The sequence below is a fragment of the Equus quagga genome, chromosome 5, assembly GCF_021613505.1.
Source record: "Equus quagga isolate Etosha38 chromosome 5, UCLA_HA_Equagga_1.0, whole genome shotgun sequence".
Lineage (NCBI taxonomy): Eukaryota > Metazoa > Chordata > Mammalia > Perissodactyla > Equidae > Equus > Equus quagga.
The window spans coordinates 55,845,451-55,869,665 of NC_060271.1; the positions used below are offsets into that span (position 1 = coordinate 55,845,451).

Sequence of the window (24,215 nt, forward strand, 5' to 3'; positions counted from 1 at the left end):
TAAATTGTGATCTATGCAACATGTTCAGTAAGCTACAAAGATAATTTGTGAAAAATGTTTATGTGAGAGGGATAAAAGAGGGTAAACTGAAAGACTTACAACAGAAGATGAGTAAGTAAATTTTAGTACATTTATACAAAGACACATCCTGTAGGCACATAAAATGGGTATCATGGTGGAATGCTCAATGACATGGCAAGAGCAGGCTACATGGTCTAGACAAACAGGACTGGACAGGATCCACCCTAATTGCAGGACAGTGGTTACCACAGGCGGGTGGATAGGGAGGGGATGCTAACTGTATGTATGACAGTGTATTTAACTAAATACATGTGCTAAAACCAGCTAGTCAGTATGTGGGTATCATATTATTCTCTCATTATTATTCTATGTTTGAAATACTGCAGAACCATTTTTATGCAGATTTCCCCCCAAGTGTGTATTTTAAGTGTGCATACGTTTAAAAGATTAGAAGTTAAAAACTGGAAAGTAACAGATGTTGTCTCTGAATGATTTCCTTTTATTTCTCCTACTTGCTTTTCTGCAGTAGTTTCTTACTTTCTATAATGAACATACATTATAAAATTTATACTAAAAAAATGCTCTTTCTAAAAAGAAACTTAAAGTAAGTGTTAACTGACGTAAGGAGAAAACAGAACACAATACTTCTGCCACCATGGCAAAGAATCATCCCTTTTGCATGAAAGAGTCCTGTGGGAGAAAGTGGACAACACAAACCTACACACTGGATGAGCGAAAGTAAACCCACCAGCAACAGAGGGGAGCGTGTGGGTCATGTGGGAGATCTGTCAATCACAAAGTGCACGGTCCTATGCTTTTCAAGTCTTTTTTTTGGGTCAGGAAGATTGTCTCTGAGCTAACATCTGTGCCAAGCTTCCTCTCTTTTTTATGTGGGATGCCGCCACAGCATGGCTTGATGAGCGTGTGTAGGTCTGCGCCCAGGATCTGAACCCATGAACCCTGGGCTGGCGAAGGAGACCGTGTGAACTTAACCACTCTGCCACCGGGCCAGCCCCAAGACTGCTCTTTAGAGGAGCCATTGGTTACGTGTGCACGTGTGGATCACATCCGAATACATTTTTCTATTGTACTATTTTATTTATTTATTTTTTTTTTGAGGAAGATTAGCCCTGAGCTAACTACTGCCAGTCCTCCTCTTTTTTGCTGAGGAAGCCTGGCCCTGAGCTAACATCCGTGCCCAACTTCCTCTACTTTATATGTGGGACGCCTACCACAGCATGACGTGCCAAGTGGTGCCATGTCCGCACCCAGGATCCGAACCGGCGAACCCTGGGCCGCTGAGAAGCGGAACATGCGCACTTAACCGCTGTGCCACCGGGCCAGCCCCATCTATTGCATTATTTTAAAATCACGCTATGGCTGTATCTCATTCAGCCACTACGTTAGAAAATGAGCTAACTGAAGTTTAGTGCTGGGAAGTACGATGTTTTTAAACAGTGCTATAATCCTGCTTTACTAAACAAATACTTACCAGATATTGTCACCAAGACATTCAAGCCTTCAAGGACATCCATTTGTTGAAATCGTCTTCGGTTGATCAGAGGATATACCTTCCCTTGGCCACTTCTGTCCAGCAGCATCAGGCCACTCTCTGTCCCCACCAACAAATTCACTCCTGTTTCAAGAACACAGACAAGCCTAAATTTTACTCTGTGCTTGGAAAACAGCCTCGCTATATGGAAAGGACAACACCTTTCTGGACAAGAGTGGTTTCCTTAACTCACCCACAAAAAGAAATCCTTAGTACCGTCAGAGGTTGAAGTAACCGAACTGCAGCAATCACCACAGAGGAGTAACGGTGAACTAGTTACTTAGATATAAAAAAGGATGTAAGGGGGAAAACGAGCAAGTCTCATCCCCTCCATGTCCTCCCTGATCCCCCAGTTTCCAGTTCTTCCTCAGTTTCCCCCACAACGTGTTGAGCTCGCCATCTCCTTGGTATTACAGATTCTACATCTCATTAGCCACATGAGACACCAGCACAAACCTTCATCTGACACCATGATCTCTTTATCTTATCCCTTATCATCTCTGTCTTTATCTTCACCAGCAAACTTCCGGAATGAGCTATATATAGCCCACTTAAATCCTTAACAGTTTATGACTGATCTGGCTTTATCACTCAGTTTAAAGTTCTCTTAAAGACCATTCTCCATCATCAAGAAAGAAACAACTGCACTCTGCCCTCTGTCCCTCAGTTTTTCAGGAATATTAAAATATTGTGACCCCCCCAGGACGCATCCTGGCTGACTATGTGCCGCCACGATCTTCCCACTCTCTCCAGCTGCGTTTGGTCTCCTTCCTTGTTCCCACGCACCCTCTCTGCTTCTTAACTACAGACCTCTCCCTTGCTGTCTGTCTGCTGGAGGACTACCTCAGAACCATCACTCCTAATTCCATACCCCATCCTCCCTGCTTTTCTACCCGCTATAAATTTCTACTTCACCTCTGTCATTTCTATCAACAGCAGCCCCTCTCCCACAACTGCTCTGTAAGACTAGCTACACTAACCAGCAAACCCTGAGGAGACCTCCGTCCTTTCCCTTTCCTCTGCTCTCACCCTCCTTCAGGCCCCGGCCACCTTGTAATTGATGGATAGAGACCTTAACTGAGGTTGTTCCAACAGTCTCCTTCCACTTTCTTATGACTGCACACCAAAACAAGCCTCATCTTCCTACAATATATACTGAGTCATACTGTATCTTCAAAAACTACACAGTCTATATAGAGGAGCATAAAAATGCCTCGTTAACATTCAAAACTCTCTGCCCCTTGAGCCAACTTACTTATCCCTCCCTATCATTCACTTACTGCCCCAAATGCATAATTCCTTGAAAAAATGTAAAACGTGTAAGGAAATCCTCATGAATTCTACGGATACACAACTACAGTTTCTAATAGTGTGACCTGACAAAAGTCCCCCATTGAACATCCATTAGGCATACAATGCAAGTTTGTGTCTGGCCCTTGTAGAAACAGCGTACGTGCTACAGGAGCAGCCCAGGGCATGCTGCCCACAGATGCCACCACCAAATCACAGGTGCATTCTGGAGACGTTCTCTTAGAGCCTGATATGCCACAAAATAACTTAAGAAAATGTGAGGGAAACCTCTGGAATTTTGGGGAAAAGGAGAAAACCTGAACATTCCCTACTCATCTAGAGTGATACTTAAACAAAACCCGCAAAATATGATCATTTGTACAATATAAGGAAAAAGACTTATAAATGCATATGGCTTCCTCTATCATCTGTAATTAAGATCTAGACCAGCCTTATCCAATAGAACTTTCTACTGTGATGTTCAATAGCCAATGGACTACATATGGCGACGGAGCACTTGAAATGTAGCTAGTGCAACGGAAGAACTGAATTTTCTATTATAATTCATTTAAATTTAAATAGTCACATGAAGCCAATGGCTACCATAACAGCCAGTGCAGCCATGGATGATCCTGGTATTTTATTAATCAGGCAACATCACTGCTTTGAATTAGCACTCATGGCCTTACACTTTGTAAGGCTTCAACAAGCCATTATGCTCTTACAAAAAAGAAGTTCTTCTTTAATAAATATATCACACCCATCAAATAATGACAATGCTAAGGGAAAAAAATCACTGTCCAGTTTAAAAACAGATGATCAGTGTAAAAGAAATCAATGGTTATGCAATGCTCCACTCATTTTCATATAATTTTACTTCTGAGTTGGCCATTTTGCCATGACTACCTCCCTATCAAGGTAGAATTTATTTGGACATTATTCTTAGTGTTTTCTCTCCATATACTTAGGTGAGAATTCTAAATAGCTTTAAAGTTGCTTGCAGCAGAAAAAAACAAAACATTAACTGATCCAGCTGCTGCCAGACAAAGAGTCCGTTCCAAAGGTTTCATTTCATAAAAATATTTCAATATTTTCCTGGTCAATCTTCAAGATCAAGTAACTAAAAAAATCTAAGTCAAGAAGCTGGTAAGAACTATGCAAAATATGAGCCTTGTGAAATCTTTCTATTATGTGGTTTCCAAAAATAAATAGCATTCAAACATCAATCAAGATTTAACAGTAAGAAAGAATGAAAGAATAAAAGACAAAGCTTAAAAAAATCTCTTCATATACATAAAAACTGCAGATATTTTGGCACTTACACCCTACCTTCTAATTCTCCATCATATGTTTTCAAGCACTGTGTAATTTTGTAAAGTACTGAGAACTAGCAGTCGAAGGAATGTAGACAGTCACTGGAAAATAGCCACCTTGGAAATTACAGGCCCATGAACAAAATTAAGTTGCACGTTGCAATCATTTTTTATAAATATACTTTTAAACCTTTCAATTGTTAGACATAATTAACATTTATAACGCTAATTGTTCAAATGTAAGCTGTCCTAGGAATTGGAATTGTACTCACAGGAATCCGGTGTAGGCTGGTGGGAAAATGGCTAAGCCCTCTCTAACACGTGATGTAAGATTTCCTTTAAATCCTATGATCAATTCTGATACTACAGGAAAAGCTCTGCGCTAAGTGCAGACAATTCATTATGAACACAAGAATGGAAACAACCATGTTCAAAGGATGTGTTAAAATAATCCTGGCTGCAAACAGGGGGAACTGCCTTATTAAAAAAATTTAATAATTACGTAGCAATTTACAGAACAAAAATCAGATATATGAGGTGATTTAAAAAAATGCTTGCTGCAAGCATTTTCTAGGAAGGCACACAAAAAACTAACCTACCTAACGTTGGTCAGCAGAACATAAATGCGCCAATTTTTGTCATCTCAAAACACTATAGTGTCCTCTGAATTTTCTCCTCTTGTTGAGTTATCGATCTAAAAGTACATGTTTTAACTTTTCTGGGTCTAAGTCTTTAAGAGGCTTATTTTTAAACTTAACTTAAAAGGTAACTCATGATAGCTATCACAAGCAATGTAAGGAAATCCACCACCGATGTGCCCCTAGCCGAGGAGCGACTCAAATACATGGATTTATAGAGATGTATTTCAACTTTAAGTCATCTTCTTATCTCTTCTGTAACATAATGATAAAATGGAAGCTGCACTGCATTTTCAAAAACATAGGCTCAAGATATGCTGTTTTTCTCAGAGGTATTGGAGAGGTTAACTAGGAAAAATAAGGCTTTTAATTTTCAAAAAATCAGTTAATGTCACCTAGAATGGGACCAGAACTTTGCAGGACATTAGAGGATACAAAATAAGTGTAAGACTGCTACCAAGTGCAAACATTCTGGATAAAAATTACTCGACCAGATTCCAAAGAAGTCACATATTTAACACATTCCTACACTGAATACCACCATTTTTGATGATGTAAACACCTCCAAGAAAGGCCTTTAATATGAATGAAAATGATGGAACTCAGCTCCCTGAAATGACCACAACTGACATGCACTGAGCACGGGAGCATGTCATGACCACATTGTGACCCCAGCAATCCCCCAAACGACTCTGGCTGCCTCCACCTTGGAGGTTAAAAAAGCAACGGCCTCGACTCATGACGGGGTTTAAACTCCTCAGTAGTGAGAAGGACCGAAATCCCAATCTTAGGAAATAAAAGAGAAAGCAGGTGTGTGTGCCATGGTAGAGAGAACTCCTCCAAAACCCTGGGAGAGAGGCTGAGCAGGAGCTTACGAGAGGGGCAAGAGAGAAGTCAATGGACAGATGCACGTCCAAAGGGTGGACGAGGAGGAAATTCTATCATGTAACAGGCTCCTCCTTCAATGACAAGGAATATTTGGAGGTTCGGAAGACGAATGCCAAAGCCCTCCCGCCAGCCTCAGCTGCTTTGGGCAATGTCAGTGGCTGAGAATGAGGGGGCTGAAGTGGGTGAGGAGAGGAAAGCTAATGCAGTCCCTGTGGGGAATACAGAGGCTGCCGTTGACATTCACGGAATAATCATGTTGAGGAGGATGTGCCATGGACTCAAACCAATGAGTGGACTCCATGTCTCCATTTATACTTGCAATGTCAAGGGATAAAGAAACTTTTCTGAGCAGAAACAGGATCCCTGTTAAAAATAGCCAATTTCAGGGTTCAGGGAGGAGGAGAACAAAAACAAAGTGTGGGACTGGAAGACAAGGTAAGGCCAAGAGAGCATCTACCTGTGGGAATGAGGAAGGTGATGGACCAGGGATGAAGCAGCATCTACCTACGGGAGTGAGGAAAGTGATGGACCAGGGTTGTTGATAGAAAGGCAAGTCTCAGAAGGTAAGATGGCAAGGCTCTGTGTATGACACACTCTCCATGAATATCCTCACATGGTGAATTAAGTTCCGAAGATGCTACACCAACACTGCAGGTATTCAATAGGTAAAGTCACCTCAACAGGCACCTTGTGCAGACTCTTGGCCAGTGGGAGATTGCTTTTAAAAGCTTCATTTAGATGTTAGACCCAAGTGACAAAGATCAAAGAAAAAAATGTTAAACTGAAACATTTCAAGAAAAGCAATTCAACACATTTCTTCTTTCTCCCTATAAAAATGGATCAAATCAAATGTCTTTCTCATCTTATTTTTCTCCTTTACATGAAGAAATGGAGATTAGTCATTGTTTCCAATACCTGATGGCTGAAACAAGGGCAGGCATGCATGTGTACCTGCATGATTCTATAGGACAAGGTACAAGGATGGGCATCATAGACGCCTTCCATCTTATCTGTCAACAACTTTTCAAAAAATCCCCACACTATCCAAAATAGTAGTTCTCTAAGAGACCAGTCCACTCTTCAGAATAAAAATAAAAGGGTCAGAGTAGCCATTAAGATACCTACCCCATAAGGCAGCACACAGAATCTCAGAGTTAAATCTCTTCTTATATTTACGAATCTCTGGGGTGTCACTCTGTGGCCTAGTGTTGGTGGGATTCACATTGACCACTGAGCCCTTCCGGGTAGGATCTTGCCTTATGGCCTCCGGTCTCATTCCATCACACGAGAATCCCACTAAAACACAGTACACTTGAAATTATTTTCTGTATACACAAACACTGCGCCTCTCTCCCTCCCCCACTACACCTCAAGTAAATATTCACAGGTCATAACCACCTCTTTGTCAAGGAATAGAAATTTGTAAGAAATGTATATGGAAAAGGAAATCAACTGTGCAGCTCATTGCAAATAAGGCGATGCAAGCAGGATGGGCGTTCCTGTATCAAGTTTGTGCCTGCAACAACCGCCATGCCATGCCTAAGCCACCAGAAAGAGCAGCGCAAAGTGACCCAGTCCTGTCTGTCAGCTGCTTTCTTGCTGCTGCTTTACTTACCCACAGAAGTCACTGTTGTCCCACTAGATGGAGAAATCTGTAGTAATCTGGGGTCTATAAAAGGTGTAAAGGAGGAGGAAGATTTGTGTTTCTGGAGTGTGCTACTAGCGGACTGAGTCTGCAATGTAAATTTCAATTTTATTAATACAAACGACATTAAAAAGATGAACATCAAACATTTCAATCCACTGCTATACTGCACTGTTTCCCAAGACAAAGCCCTGCATCTCCTGCATTATTCCCCAAAATGCTCTCGAGGGTGCCTCTGCGTGTGCACAACACACCCCAACAACGAGCTGTTTCACCTGGAACCAATGAAAGAGCTACATCTCTTTTCGGAAATATTGCTCATCTAAGACAGGAATGCTGCAAACTACCAATCAAGTCTACACTTCACGCTCTTAGCTTTTTATTTTTACTAATTATAATGAAGACTCCTAAAAGAGGTTTGACATTTCTTGATCTCAATTCATTAATTGCTGAATTTGCTCTCCCGCACAAAAAAGTCCAATTAATCTATGTTAGAATATTGGCAAATCTTAATTTTATATTATTTATTTCAAAGCGAGCCTCTTGCCAGAAAGCTACAGAAGCTTTGGCTACATCGTTTCAGGTGCATCATCATTAAAACCATATCAAACAGGGGCTCATTAGTGAAAGGTGCAAACGACAAAATAAGGCACATCCTTTTGCTCTTTTAGGAGCACTAGTGTTTTGGTTAATAATGTAATTTAAGATAAAAAAAACACAAAGAAAGTGAAACAAATTGTTAAGTGGAAATGTAATGACAATTAAAAACAAAACAAACAGAAAAATAAACTTGCCAGTTTAGTGAGTTAAGGGTTATAGTAAATACTGTACATCAGAGCAAAATGGAGCAAGGTTTAAATATAAATATAAGGAGGAATGTGAGTGGAGGTGGGATATATCACTGGAGGAAAAAGAACATGTCTGATCAAGCGCTTTCGTCCTGCCCCATTTCACCTGGGGCAGGTGAGAGTCACCACATCCTGGGGCCCGTGCCCTCTGAAGCGAAGGCTCTCTCCTCCCACCCGACTCGGCTGCCTGATGGCAGGCTTCCTGCCCTGCCTCGATCCAGCCGATGGCCAATCTGATGCGAAGCCTGCCTTGGAAGCAGAAGCCTGCCTTGGAAGCAGTCGCCTTGCCCCTGCTCCTCATGGGGAGAGGATTATCCTGATTCGTTCTAGCGAGGGAACCAAAACAAGAGCAGGGGGCGGGCGAGCAGTTAAATGTTTACACTGAGAAGGTGCCATTTTCCACCTCCTTCAACTGTCAGACAAATGCATTTAGACTAAACCTCCCATGAAATCAAACCACTTGCTTAATTAAGTATAGGGTGCTCACGGGGGCCTCTGTCACTGCACTGGGGGCATAACCCTGTTCCAAAGAGCAAAGAATCATCCAACTGCACCCAGACTGAGCACTGCACCACGCCTTCGGACCAGCACACGATTTCCCATTCCAAATTTTAAATTACAAGCATGTTCAGACATTTGCCTTTCCTGCTTAACATCCTAATTTTCTAGGCTTCCCCGAAAAGCATTTGGCTTCTTCTTAAATTGACTGACTGTGAATCTCAAGGAAAGAAACCCTTTTAACAGGGTTGGCAAAAACAAGTAAGAGTAACCAACCAACACTACTCCCACACCCCAAAAAACAAAAACCAATGCAATAAACGATCCAGGGGATTCCTGTACAGGGTAACAGATTTGTCCAGACAAGGCCATGTCTGCTTAACCAAATTTTTCTCTATTTTATTTATTGGATGAAAAGAACGAAAAAGGTAGATTCCACAAATGACTACAAAAATTTCATGCCAGATACATAATGGATCTGAGAACACAGCAATCATTTTATTTAGACTTTCAAAAAATAAACTGAATAAAGAAAGCCATGCAACTACACTTATCTAGAGAAAAGTAAATAGTGAACTGGCAAGTTTGAAGGGAAATTGACCTAGGGTTAAGGGATTTGTATGCAGATCTGGAACATGTTACTTGGGGGTTGGGGAGAAAGGTAGGTGACAGAAGAAAGCAGGTGGGCAGGGAAGGGGTGACGGGTGGTGAAAAGGTCTCCTCTGCAAACTAGCTACTAGGCAGTGCTGGTCTAACCCTAGGAAAGCAGCCAGCTGTGGTGCGAGACATACCTCATTAGTAGTGAGCTTGTCCTGGGGTGTCTGTGGGGACATGGTGGGTGTCGGCTGGCTGGAGGATGGGGAGGAAGAGGTGGAGGAAGTGGAGGAGGAATGGCTTTGCTGTAAGAGATCTGGCAAGAGGTGAATGCGACCGGCAAAGCCATTGCTCTCATGATGGCTGGCACGCTTTTGGTCAACTGCACTCTGCAGAAAAAACAGGCACACTGGTCTTGCTCAAGCGCTGCTGAAATTGCCTATGACCCTACTGACAACTGACTTTGTTCAAGGTGCTGTGTTGACTTTTCAAACTGTTAATTATCCAGGAAAGACCGGAGGAAATTAGCCTGAACTGCTCACACTTCCTTGCCAAATGCTTAAGTTGAGCTAACAGGTTTCAAAGTACCTCATCTGGTGGCTGCAGGACTCAAGCAGTGTTTCACCTGCTACACTAGCCGCTGTTGTCAAAACCACCATTCGTGTTTTTCTTTTTAAATTTTTCTGTCTAAAGCTTTAGAAAGTACCCTGTCGCTTCTTTGAATCGTGGTCTTTTCCATGTTCTTCCCACATTCCATCTGAATGCATTGCCAGGGCATGAAACACACTCATGAAGAAGTCCAAAATACTAGATAGATGCCCTGTTCTATTTAAATGAAAACATAACTTTTCTTATATCTAAGCTAAGAAATGAACAGAGCTGTAAAACTTAGTAATCCAAACTGAGCACATCCAGGTGGTACACATTTAATCTTCAACATGTGAGAAACTAACATGTTGGAACACACACGGGCGCTCCCAACCCTCTGCTCCACGAGGCCCTCCCTGCCACTGCAGCGAGGCTCGCCCGCTCTTCGGCAGTCCTGCCTGACTCGTCGCTCCCCCTGCAGCACTGCGGACTCTCAGAGTGGAGAGCTTCTCTGCTACGGCCTGGGACCGGCCTCCCTGCTCTGTGAGCCTGCTGAAGGACTCCCTGTGACTCTTCTACTGCTCAGACAGACTGTGAGACTCAGCGTGGTGCTTGAATGAGGGCTGCCGCAAAACATGCAGAGGAGCAGCAATGTGGGGTGGAGACTGCTGGCTACCTTCTTGGCATGCAGCGCAGACCTGCCTCCCTAGCCCCACTCTACCCTCGGGGTCTTGTTAACATGAAAACAGATGATGATGTAGAAACAGCATGAGTGAGTGAATGAGCAAGTGGGTTAATGACTACAGGAGAAGCTCAGCCTCTAACAGAGAGAAGACACAGGTACCTGGCGGACGATTAGAGTGCCCTCCTTGGATGGGGTCATGGCTGGTTCACTCTCTACATCCTCATGGACAATCATGGTTTTCACAGATTCCGTTTCACCATTGCTCAAATTCAGAGATGACCTATTCAGACAAAATGCCAAAGTGAAGCGTCATAATCCCAGGTGTCAAGGACATCCTGCTTAGATTTCTCACCTTCTCACAGTCCTAAAACGAGATTAGGCTACAGGCATAAAGTTTCCTCAAGGAAAGCAAACGCTTAGCTTTTACCCTTCAACAAAGAATTCTCTGCCAGTGCGGTTCTTTTCTGAGCAAAAATATGAGGATGGACGCTTATGCTTAATTAAAGTAGTAAAACTGAACTGAACTTTCCCTTCTATCATGTTACCAAATTTAAAAAAATAATAAAATACACATTAGGGTACTGGGGAGGAGCACTGACACGCATGCACACAAACGAAGAGGAGGAGGAGAAACATAAAGGCTGCCTGCTGCTGAATCCACGGTAACCAAACGTTCAAGACAACCAAGTAAACTGGTAGACTGGATGAACTCAACGGTAAATCTGTTCACAGAATCATGACCGGTTGAGAAAAAACTGTCTGGTTCCAAGTGGAAAGAAGGCCCAGTGGGGACACTCTCATCCTCTAAAATACACCCGGGACTGACGCGGCTCTGGTGTCCTCCGGTCCAGAGCTGGGCTCCTCGGCGCCCTCCTGCTCCACGTCATCGTCCTCCTCGTCTGTCGTCCCCGACTCCTCACTGGAGGAGGAGTAGTCGGTCACTTTGTGCGGCGGGCGCACATCTTCCACTGCTCGGAGCTCTTTGGCCAGTGCGGTCAAATCCTAATCCACGGGACAGAAAAGAGAGTCAGGCACAGGGGAAAGAGGGCAGAAACAGCAGACAACAACAAGTTCTTCGTCTAACTCCTGACAGACAGCCACGACGGCAGCTCTGTCAACTGTTTTGTAGAGTATTTGCCAGCATCCTATGAAGGTGAGCTCTTAAAGCTCTTGACAGAAAAGACTCAAAGAAAAGCAAAAATATAGACAAAAAATAGAAAACACCAAAAAAACCCATCAAAGATGTTGTATACAGTTCAAATCTCACAATAAAAACATAATAATCTGCTTATGATAGGCTGATAGTGGTTTTTTTCCAACTAAAAGATAAAAGTCCAGATCGACACGTGTGCAGATAGATCCTTGGAGTTTATCACAGAGATAAAGGCCTGTACGACAAAGTCTTCTTTTAAGGAGATTATCCGGAAAGCAAGATTCTAGTTAAATAGGGCTGATTAAAGTACTTATTTGGTGAAGTTTTTATTTTTAACTCCAACTTTTATTTTTAAAAATTTCAAATCTACAGAAAAGTGAAAGAGTGAAGTGAGCACCAGTACACCATTCATATCTTGCTTCACTGCTTGCTAACAACTTGCCAGATTCATTTTAAAAAGTTCATGACATCTGAAGAAAGGGGTAACAGCGCGTGCTGTTGTGGGCAGGCGGCCAGGCAGCCCTCCATCGCTGCCTCGTCACACTGCCAACGAATGCGAACAACAGAGAGAAAAGAAATCCACAAAGCGATTATTCAAAAAGGGCTTCATTTCCTTTCACTCTTCTACACTGAGATATTTTAAAACTCAATCAATTATCCAAATGTAATTGCAAGCGTGATTATTATTTACATTCTACATTTTCATATAGAAGTCCAAAGTATATCTTTCTCTACTTGGCAATTGTATTTAGAAGTAAGGACTCTTTAAAAAGCAGGCTATGTAGCCATTTTTCCTTTTCCTTTGTACTACTTCCAATAGAGCTTTCCTCTCCACAGTTAAGAAAGCTGTTTTCTTTGAGCTTCAATCTCTGAAATACCAAGTGCTAGACCTTGAGCCTTGCTAACAATATCACGATTACAGTGGTGGTTTTTTAAAGAAGTTATTTTAAAAAGTTGTATTTAATAATGATTAAGAAACACATGCAGAAATTTTGTGTTTTAACAAAGATGAAGCTAAAGTTTAGGGTTTTTTAATTCTAGAAAAGAAGCAAAAGGCAAGCTGAGGAAGGAAAAGGAATGTAGATGGAACACGAGCTACGTTTCAAAGGCAGTTAGAATGCTGCTCTGACACGGAATTTTCAAGAGATGGGGCTTACCACTTCACCCTTCAGTCCAGCAGCAGTTTGATCGAGTCAGAGAGGTCATCGATGATGAAGAGCGCACAGCACAAGGGAGAAAGAAGGGGAGACAGGGAAGTACAGAAATCAATCCAAGCAGGAAATCAAAATTCCAACAGGCTTGAAACCCGACAATGTATACAGTTCCATGGTCAGTTAAGGCAACAAGGATTAAAGAAGAAGGAGAAACAGTCACAACTGCTACCCCAGGTATCAAAAAGCAGAATTTAAGTAACAGGTGAGTTTAGGAAAGTGATGTAAAAAACTTATTCTAAAAGCCAGTATTGTGCATGCCCAACTCATCAAGAATACATAAAGGTTATTGTTAAGCAAAGAGATAAAAAGGCTTTTCTTTCTCTTGTATTTTTTTTAAATGACAAGGTGGGGGCACAAATGTGTCTGATGTTTATAGCACTCCTTCTAATTCCTCACAACTGTGAGGGGCCCCACAGAAAGGACTGCAGGCTCTCAACCACACGTTTTTATAGAAAGATCTGACTCGAGCTTGAAATAGGTAAAACTGATTTTGTGCAATTCTTACAGCAGGCTTAAGAGGTCTAAAAACTTCTTTTTTATCTTCAGGTTTTTTTGCTGCATTTTCAAGGCGCTGAGATGGAGAGCCTTCAGATTTGGACGATGCTGTTCAAAAGAGACAGAAAGGTAGACACATATAAACATAAAGATGTGTGAGAGACAGAGACAGATAAAGCCTTCTGTTCCCCCTCACCCTTGCCCACTTGTGTTAGCCTCACTCATGGCCAGGTCTCCATATGCAGGTCTGAACTCCAGGGTTTCTGACTCCTTACTTGGAATCTCCAGCAGCATTTCTGACTCCTCTCTTTTAGAATGCTCCCTCATCACACACTCTATTTAACATGTGTTCACAATACCTTGTTATGGTATGTCAGTAAGACAGTAGAGGGAATTTTCACTAATCTGTTTTCATAAGTAGGATAAAATAACCAACATTGATGACAATATTGATGGAGTCTATACTGAAAGAAGTGGGTTCAAATCTCAGCTCAGACATTTAGCTAACGATCTTGGATGAGTTACTTAATCTCACTAAATTGCAGTTACTTTAATCTGAAAATGGAGACACAATGTATCTATCTATTTCATGGGGTTATTATAAGGATTAAATGAGACAATGCATGTAAAGTGCTCACAATGCTAGGCATGTGCAAGCTCTCAAAAGTTAGCTCTTTATTATTAAAATTATGAGGATGATTAGTGTCATGAGCAACCTATACTCAAACATTGTTTTGTGATTATGCAGCTGTGTAAAAACCACAGGTCTTTTTACAGGACTGAAAAGGATTTCCAATATCCTAATCATAGCCTAATATCGTTTACAGGGAAAGAGAAAAAAAGAAAGGCATCCTACATCTCACTCTGAAGCGCTCCCCGGAACCACTCTGAGACCCAGGGTGGGACCCAGGCTGGGATCCTGAGTTGCTGGACCCCGAGGAGCTGCCACTGCCAGGCCTGGGCACCAGCTTCTCCACTCTCTCCCACAGCAGCCTGGGCTCAATACTGCTGTTAGGAAAGAAGAGGAGAGAACAGCTAATGCATTATTCCAAGGTGTAGTATCAAATAATAAACACACGCATGGTGTGTGCATCAATGTCTCTGAAACGTAGGTATGATGAGAAAAACAACCCACAAACAGCATTTAACATAAAATTCTCCAAAAGTTATAATGACATTATTCATGAATTTTATCTAAGATACCTTAACAAACCAAAAATGCTAAATGATGTTCTACCATTAGTAGACCCAAAATCTTTATGAGGTCTGAGAGGAAATGCTACTGTTTGGTCTAGAAGTGTCGTTATTTCTGTCACAGCTACAAAATCAGTTTCTTACTATCAAAAATTCCCCTTATATAATTACACACAAAATTATACTGTTTCCAGGCTGCTGCTCTCACCCATCCGTCACTGCTCTCAAGAACTGACACTTATGCATATACTCCTTTGCATGAGCTGTTAGAAATACGACAGGGAACATGGGCTCAATGCATCCCCACATGGACACACCCAGGTAAGAATTAATGCGCAGACTCAGTTACAGAACATCCACAGTCCGCCCTGATCATCTGAGGACTGAGAAGGCGCTCTGCCGCTCCCGAGCTCTCATTTACCTCACTGCTTCAAGTTACACCAAGGTTCCATGTGCAAAAGGCTAACTTCAGACGTTTAGTGACGATCAAGACACAAAACATTCAACATAATGATCTTTGTGTCCTCTAGAATGGTGCTAGTCAACGGAACTTAGTGAGATGATGGAAATGTCCTAGAGCTGAGCTGTATAATATGGTAGCCACCAGCTACATGTGGCTACTGAGCACCTGAAATGTGGCTACGACAGTTAAGGACATTTTTCATTTCATTTAATTTCAATTCCATTAAATTCAAGTTTAAGTAGCATCATGTGGCTAACAGCTACTGTATAGGACAGAATCGCTCTAGACCCTAAAATTTTCTTTGGTTAATTCACTGTTTACTGCAGACTCTAAGTCAACCACTGACTCTCTCCTTAGTAGCCTGGTGGTGATTTCCACACCACTCCCAAGGCCCCGGCACCTCCTGCAGATAGTAAGCTCCCTTAGGTTACAACTCTCTGAGGACCTCTCTCCCGCTCCCTGCTGCTCTTTCCACTTACTCTTACAGACAGGGAGTTTTCACTTTAAAACTGCCACAATACACAATCAGATTTACACTCTCCTTTCACTACACATCAATTTCATGTTATTCATGTTAACGGAATTTATGGCAGTTTTTCTTTTATAAACTGATAATCTCTTTGCCCCAGAACTCCCACGTTTACGAAAACAGACGACAAAGGGCTGCAGGAGACCATGCAGGAAGCCTGCTCTTTAGCTGCGCTCTTCTTTTACCTGGTGGAGTTTCTCTGACCCGCTTGGCTGTTTTGCTGCCCACTGCCCTGCAGTGGGGAATCCCGACGGGACAGAACAGGGGATCGAGACGTTGTTCTCACAGGGACCTTGGGGTAGAAAACATAGCAATTAAACTACTGAACATATGAGAAGGAGAAAAAAGATTTCCCTACCAAAATATATTTTCAAAGCAGTCCTAATCACGTCACTGGCCTTACTATTACCGACCTACCCCCGTCCCTGATCCTCCTCCGCCCTTCCACCAATACAACAGAAAGAGAAAATTCAGTCTAAGGCATCAAAGGCCAGGATGGATAGCCCTCCTACGCTTCTGTAACATTTAAACGATGTTTGCACTGAAGCCTGGTGGCAGGGGACATACAAAGCATTGGGCTGAGATAATGTGAGAATCAGGAAAATAAGCTCAAAGAAACCAAACAATGGTCTACAAATGAATCAGCAGGAAACAAAGACTGATAAGAAGCAAGAAAATATTTAGAGGAAGTAAATTCCAAGTGGAGGAAAAAAAAACTAAAATGCACCTTTTTGTTTAATTTCATCATTAAGTAATTACCAAAAACAAACAAAAAAACCCCAAATTTTTAAAAACCCAAATAAAAACAAAAATCCCTCAATTTAAAAAGAAAAAGTAATTTCGTTTGACATTTTTATGCTAATTTTTTCCTTATAAAAATAATTTGTAGCTTCTGTATAAACTTACAAGACAACAGCTAAAATACATTTTAATTCTGTTTGTCCTAGAAGCACATTCTTTACAGACTTACTCTCACATCGTTTTGTTACCTCGTGTTTAAGTACAGAGTTAACACCAACAATGACAAGCTAACTGGCCAATGGCTGACGGTAACTGCCTTACTACGGAACTCTCTCCCCGCTGTAAAAAGTTCCTTAGAAATTCATTGCCCCTTAATTCTGGTGAAGTCACCATACCCTTAATTAAGATAAATAATTTTTTAAAAAATAACAAAAAGGAAAAAGAAGCACACGTCTGTCTTTCTGCTTCTTACCCTTGGAGGCACCTCGTCACTGTCTGATCTAGACCAAGCCTTTTGGGTGGGGTCAGGTACCTCCGACTTAGAGTCAGAACTCTGACTTAGCACCTCACTGCGGGAAGGTGGACATGGGTCCTGAGAGCGAAGATGGTGGTGTGCAAATTTGGGAGGAGAAGGGTCACTGAAGGAATGGGATCGCGAGACAGGGGAAACATTGTTCTTGAGAGATGCCAGGTGGGACCACTGTACCTTACAAGAAAACAAAACACAAAACATTCAATGCGTTCTGCATAAAATGCTTTTCTGGTCAATACCAAATCCAAAGCAGGAACTGGGGGAATGCAAACTGGGGAGGTACAGTATTAGGTAAGCCAAGCAGTAAAACAGTTATACTTTTAAGTGAAGAAATGGCCTGGGGAAAACAATATGTAGAAAAGAACAAATGTACATTTACAAGGAAAACTCTTTTAATATCCAGACAAACATCACAGATAGCAGTAAACATGAAGATTAAAAACAACAGAAGAAGCCTTATAGCCTTCCTGTCCTGAAAGCGGGGACAACGTGCCACATGCACATCCATGTCCAAGCAGAGACTGGACAGGCAGAGAGGGAGAAAAACCACAAGGTAGACATAGCCATACATGCAAACCTCTGTCTCCATCCTCACGTTACCTGGCAGTGTAAGATTTCAGACCAAGTAACAACAACACAACACATTTAATGAGCAAAGACAAACCCCTCATGTTTTGACAGACTGCAACAGTATAACTTAAAAGCAATCAACTTTTCAAACACACCAACAATTTTCCTTCTTTCTTCTCCCAAGTCTTAAAACACTCAAACCCTACATGTCTCCAGAAGTCTTCATGCTAGATATGAAAAAAAGCACTTTGAATTTCTTAGAAATATTCAGTACTACGATCCCCTAAATTGACTGCTGCTGGGGTATTCCTTCTACTGACAATTATAGAAATACGACAATTACTTGTCAACTGAGTTTATCTGGTTGCTCTAAAACTGGGAAAACAATCTCTGAAATAATCTGGATTTTCTTTAAATTAATTTTATCTTTCAAAAATAACTGTCCAATACTGCAATTTCCATAATTCTAGCTATATACTTATTACATCAACGTATTGAATGAAAAATGGAAGTACCAAATCATAATGGGTTCAACCTTTCCAAATGCAAGATTCAGAATTAGTGCCAGGTCTATGATTTCTAGGTCAGGGTTATTATTCCAGTTATTGGTATATGCCCGGACCTCTAAAATGTTTAAAATTTTCAGAGGGAAAAGCATGTAATAACTGAAAGTATTATCTGTAACCGCAACGAAAAGTGGGCTTTAAAATAGATTCCTACATGAAAAAAAGAATGTTGTCATACCTCTATTTTTCAGCCAAAAGTCAGTTTAGACAGAAAGAGGAGGAGGGAGACTATTTCCAGGCACTACATTAATTAACTAATATAAAAAGTAGGCTACCTAATTCAGGAATTCCTATTTTCTAAACTGCTGTGGCCAAATAGATAAAGATTTTCTATTTATGGTTGTTTAACTTTCAGAATAAAAACTTCAATCCTGGACTCTTCGTACAAGTGTCATCGAACCTATTCCTGGGCCCTCTTCCTGCCCCCTCCCCCGTACCCTGCTCTCCTCTGCTTCCTTCGTCTTTCCATTCCCCACTCTCTAGAATTGCCGGTTTGCTTGTGGGCCAGCTCTTCTGCGAATCAAGCCGCTGCCGATGCCATGTAAATACTCTCTCCTCCCACACCCTTTGTTTAGGTCCTGGTTTGTTTTTTTTTTTTTAATTCCTCCATACTGGGATTATTTATTGTAAAGTACATTCAAATCCTCATTTGAATTTGTTTTTTAGAACACCACAGCTACTTCTATCACAAGAATATGAACTTTTGTCCCCCAACACAAGCAAACATCAGTGACAAGTAACCTCCGGCTTAATAACTTGCTCCCAATATTCTGGATTAACAACTGCAAGGAGCAAAACATCTAAAAGTCAATTACTTTCAGTGAGAGAGTGGGAATTAGTGTCTTAAGGACCTGTAAGATCTTTGATATGGGTAATCTCTGCTATCTAGTTTCTTCTCCAGAGAGCAGACGGTTCTCTCTTAACCACACAGCACTCAGCCCAGAGGTGCTCCCTCACCTAGACAGGGCAGAATGCTGTGGCCAACCCAATAAGAGGCCATGATCTTTACCCTGACCTACTTCAGGGAAATCCACACCTAACCCATTGAATCACAACCTTTTTTGGATCTTGAACTTGTTGAGAATCTGGTAAAAGGCCCTTTTCCCAGAAAAATATGTACATTTTGACAAACTAAAAAATTCCACATGGAATTTCAGGGCAGTCCCTGGCTCTCTAAGGCCCACACATGGAACTGGCCAGGAGCCGAGGACCACAGGCTAAGAAAAGGTTCTGGTTCTCCCTCTATACACTTGTGATACTAACTTCCTGAAAACTAAACTGAAAAATCTGTGTATGAGATAAGCAGGCACTTGTTTGGAACATCTGAGTTAGGGAGGGCAAAAAGTTAGACTAAAAGGAGAAATCACTGCATCTAGACATTCTTACTAAGTATAACAAAAATCTTAACCAAAAAAATCCTATTCTTCCCTATCAACTCAGCGTACGTTCTCTTTAAGTTGGTCTAAAATCACTCCTGCTAGTCTCTTCTCTTCCTAAATGCGGTAACGAACCAAACTGAGTATCACAAGCAGGCCCGTGGCTCAGCGAGCTCTCGCGTGAGTCTCCTCAACCCGCGGCCAGCTGGCTGTTGCTACCTGTGGCTCGGCTGGTCTCTGCAGGGCAGGATGCACAGACTCGGAGTTGCCATTGGAAAAGGACTCTGATCTGGAAGGCACTGGTGGCTCCAATACTCTGCCTGTCTGCTTAGACTGGGCTTCAGGGGAGCTGTGATTAGTTTTCCTAAATCTATCTTCCACCTGCATCAGAGAATTGAAGATACAACTCAGTGTTAGTAGGGGAAAAGCGGAGATACTGAAGAAGGCCTGAAAGTGGAAGGACTCCAAAGAGAATTCTCTGCTTTCTTCAACTACAAGAAAAGAGAGGAGTAGATTAAAAAGGGAGGAGGCAAATAAAGCAGGACTAGGATTCGATTCAGGATAAAGAACAAAAATTAAGAGTCAGCCTTTAAAATCTCCTCCTGGCAAGAATTCTAGGATTGTACATGAAGATAAACAAGAAAAAAAAAATTAACCTGTCACAACCAACTACACCAACAGATTAAAAGATCATTGGAAATCCAAAACACATTTTATTCCACCAAAAATAAAGACATTCCAGAACAAGTAGAACACTTGTTCTGAGAATCTGCTCAGTGTGAGGGCTGAACACAGTGGAAGGGTGCCACCTAGAGGCCAGGATTCAACATCCTCTGGAGGCCAACCAGCTCGCTCGCTATCTTCCTGGTGAATTCCCGAACGTTACTGCTTCGCCACATCCTTACTAAGGCTCTGGGTAGCCCAAATGCACTAATTCAGTAACAAATCATGATCAGTGAAAAGCCAGTAAATCGGGCCATAGGCACACTTCATCCTCATGGCAGTTTTGGAAAATTAGTTACCCAGGCCGCCATCCCCCTCATTTACATTTTAAACAATGATTCCACCATCTCCCTTTCTATTTATCTTAGTGTTCAACCGATCTGAGATTTGTTAACACAGGCACACTGGTCCTTTATAGAAAAGACACTAAGTAGATAAGAGACCATGGGCCAGCCCCTTAACGTCTCTCAAGCTCCATTTCTCAGCTAGGAAACCGAGAGGGCGGCTCATCAGGTGACCTCCAGGCCCCCCTCTAGCATTAACATCATACAGTTCTTAAGAGTCCTGAAACCACTTTCCAGGGAACAGTCCACAGGATGGATGTCTAGGCAACACAGGGAAGGAGATACCTCTCGAGCTCTGTCAGCGGGTTCGTAGTGGGGCTTGGGCTCTGGAGCGTGATAGCTGGGCTTGCTCCTTTCCTGCTGCGGTGGTGGCGGCTGCTGCGGGTGCGGCCTCCTGTGGTCATGCTGTAGAGACAGGAGATATGCTTGTTCTTGTTGCAACTGCCTCTGGAGCCTCTCTGCCTGCCGGTGCTCCTCCATCTCCCGCCATCGGCACTCCTTGGAGAGGGAGAGAACACTAAATCTACGGGACACTGGAGAGCTCACCCCCTCTCTGGATTCATTCTCAACTTCTTTTAAAGACAATGTTTCTTCCCCCCTTGTTTTATAACAAAGCAAAATGGCTGGGATTTTAAATAGCATATTACCTGTGGAAAAATCTGACAGCTTGTTGCTAACCATAATATCACTGGACAGAGTAAGAGAGAATTCCATTACATGTTGGTTTCGGTGGTTTCAAAAGATACTTAGAGTATCCCAGGTAAAAATCCCATGGCGTGTGCTTTGAACCTCAGCCCTTAGCATTCTAGTTGGTTCAGTGAATGCCAAGTTCTGTTCAAAACCTTGTCTATCTACCAAATGAGAACAGTGAACTCATTAATGGGAAATAAATAAAAGCCACCTCGAAATGTGCCCAAAGCAGTCTGACCACAGAGGACGTCTCGATTTGAGCCTGTCGGCCCACGACACTAACCAAAATGGTCTGGTGATCACCACAGCTATGCCCAACTCAGGGGAGGGACAGATGAACGAGTGCTGATACTACAGAACAAGACAGACGCGGGGCGTTACCAGTAACATGGCCTGCTCCTGGAGCAGCTGCTGCTGAAGGATTTCCAAGTGCCGCTGCTCCTCTTCTAGCTGTCGCCTGATATACTCCTGTCACACAGAAATCACCCAGCAATCAATTTATCCCAAAGGAGAGCATCAGAAGCACCTGAATGGAGCACCGAGAACCACCTGCCCCATCATCTTTAGTGGTAATTCACTCAGTGATGAATATCTAAAAAATCTATGCTAAGGTTTTTCCCAAGGACTTCAAATTGGCCACTAAGATCTAAAGAGTCTCATAAACAATGACATGCACTCTAATGATATACTTAAAGGTATTCAGAGCTTTTCTGTTAGAACACAGCTGTTATATACAAATGCAGCGTTTTAATGGACCATGATATTCCTCTTAAGCATGGTAGATGCCAAGGAAATCAAGAGTTTAATTAGATAGGTAACCAGAGGGCTCTCATTAATAAATGTCTGGTTATTAGTCATTATTTATAACAAGCATGGATTGCCAATTTTTTAACCCAAAACCTGTTTAATATTAAAATAAAACAAACATGACTTGTGTTTTCTCTGATGATACAGAAGGGACTTAGAATGATTACTTTCTGAAAGCCATGGTCTGGGAACACCAGACTCAGGCCACTTCTCACAAATGAACAGGCCCAGACTCTTCATGATGAGGCTGTGTGTGTGTGTCTCAGAGAGAGAGAAAGAAGAGGGGGTGAGGATGATTTGTTCTCAGTGAGAAGAGGATAAACCTCTGTAACAATGAAAACAGGTAAACACATCCAAAATATGTAAAGAGGAAAAATCCAACCTTCAAGTTACATGCATATTTCATGGGCTAGGAAATCAAGAAACCTTATCTATGACCTCTAGCAGGCCCTCAATTTCTCATTTTCCAGTCTCCTCGTTTGAGAAATGAGTATCAGGAATATTTTCTCCCAACACTCAGGACGTTTTGTGAGGCTCAAATATGAGAAAGATAGATATAAGATAACTTCAAAAAGTACAAACATCTGACAAACAAAAAGAAGTTTCCTTGCTTTTCAGCAGAGGAAAAGCCAACTACTCTAGAAGGGGAACAGACTAAGGAGTCTATGAGAAATTTGCTTCTGAAATTCAGATTATTCCTTTACAGTGTCTACTGCTGACCATCCACTTGAACCATAGCACACACCTTAAAATAAAAACAGCCATATATCCAGGCTGAGCAGTTTTAACCAATAATTCTGGTTGAGAGAATGCTGAATAAGAGAAATCATGACATACAAATTTCTCTGGGGAAAAGCATACCCATAAGGCCATTGGCAAAGGCACCCTGATTCCAGCCTGGCTCAAGTCCATGTACTTAGGTCTAGCCCTCCATGACACGAGTTGTGCCAAGAGCTGCCCTAGCATGGCGTGTGGCCTTCCCCAGCAATGGCAGAGAAAGGAATCTGACTCCCAACTCATCTCTTCTTTGAACTACACAGAATTAAACCATAATTTGAAAGATCAAGTTAGTACACTCATTTATTTTCTGCCTTCAAAACATGGGGACAACCAGAAAATTCACATTTATCCAAATCACAGAAGTCCCAACATACAGTCACTGAACACACAGAACACAAATATACATGTACACAAACATGTACACTTATGCAGAAATGACATGTTTCTTACAACACTGTTTTAACATGGGGAACAATTACTTTAAGGAATAGGGAAAGTAGAATAAAACTGATTTTTGATGCTATTTTCTTTAAAAGAAGAGGTGAAGAATACTTGCTATACACAAAAGCTAATAACTGCCATCAGAACATTAAAAATTAAGTATTACTTTCACACCCTCCTCTTGCAATCAAACAGTGAGAATTATCCCTGGATGATTTCATTTTTAAAAGCTTACAGGCTTTCTCCTCTTCGCAGTCCCAAAGCAGAAATTAGAACATAAACAAAACAAAACAAAACACATCATAGTTAACTGGCCAATAATGTCAAAAAGGTATAAAGAGTATCACTTAAATTTCTAGGAAAAACTGGTAAGTATGCAGACCCAAGTCTCAGAAAACCCAAGGCATATGATTAGTATCAAGCGTAGTAGATAACTAACCATATTTGGAAGTTAATACCATTGTTTATAAATATTTTAAGTATGAATTTCAAGTATCATTTAAATTGGTCCCCATGCATATCTTTCTTCTTTATTCAGAGTTCATAATGAAGAATGATCAATTCAAAGACACGAAAGGCGAAGAAGCTAGTGATGGCATTCGCACTGACAATACAGACAACAAAAAGCAGTCGGTTTTCATTTGGTGGTTCAGGAAAAAAAGAGATTTCTAAAGACAACTCTATCTGGCATTAATAAAATGCTATGAATATTACTAAAACCTGATCCTTTTTTGGCAAAACAAAACAGTGTTACTCATTTTTCTAATGTCACACATGTATATACTGAATTATATGCAAATATATATTATAATATTCATTTAGCCACTGGATACTTCAAACATTTCTCATAAGTAATTTCTTATGGCTGGTTTTTAATTTCATTAAAAAAGGGTTAACTATCATCCAGATATTTGGGGTTAGAAGCATGTAAGCCAAACCCGAGAAGCCACATTCAGAGATCTTCTAGGTGTCCTACTGTTTGGAGATCACTTAGCTTGTTTCTGATTTATATATCCCTTTGTAAAGCCAAGAGACTT

The 24,215-nt window shown here is 41.6% G+C and overlaps 1 protein-coding gene across 49 annotated transcripts in view; it reads right to left on the reverse strand.

Annotated features, from left to right (window-relative positions):
- The window catches only part of MAP4K4 (mitogen-activated protein kinase kinase kinase kinase 4), a 102,212-nt gene that overhangs the window by 16,225 nt on the left and 61,772 nt on the right, over nt 1-24,215 (reverse strand). For 2 of the 49 annotated variants that reach the window (XM_046662422.1, XM_046662417.1), the window contains exons 12-25: nt 21,532-21,618; nt 20,746-20,958; nt 19,613-19,774; nt 16,822-17,055; nt 15,794-15,900; nt 14,279-14,427; nt 13,433-13,530; nt 12,871-12,879; nt 11,387-11,562; nt 10,720-10,840; nt 9,485-9,676; nt 7,318-7,435; nt 6,828-6,998; nt 1,514-1,657 (exon numbers count right to left, since the gene is read on the reverse strand). In XM_046662422.1, coding sequence (XP_046518378.1) covers nt 1,514-1,657; nt 6,828-6,998; nt 7,318-7,435; nt 9,485-9,676; nt 10,720-10,840; nt 11,387-11,562; nt 12,871-12,879; nt 13,433-13,530; nt 14,279-14,427; nt 15,794-15,900; nt 16,822-17,055; nt 19,613-19,774; nt 20,746-20,958; nt 21,532-21,618 — 1,981 coding nt within the window. Of the gene's footprint in view, nt 1-1,513; nt 1,658-6,827; nt 6,999-7,317; nt 7,436-9,484; nt 9,677-10,719; nt 10,841-11,386; nt 11,563-12,870; nt 12,880-13,432; nt 13,531-14,278; nt 14,431-15,793; nt 15,901-16,821; nt 17,056-19,612; nt 19,775-20,745; nt 20,959-21,531; nt 21,619-24,215 lie in introns of all 49 variants that reach the window. The other 47 variants (XM_046662420.1, XM_046662416.1, XM_046662438.1 and 44 more) reach the window with 39 other exon arrangements.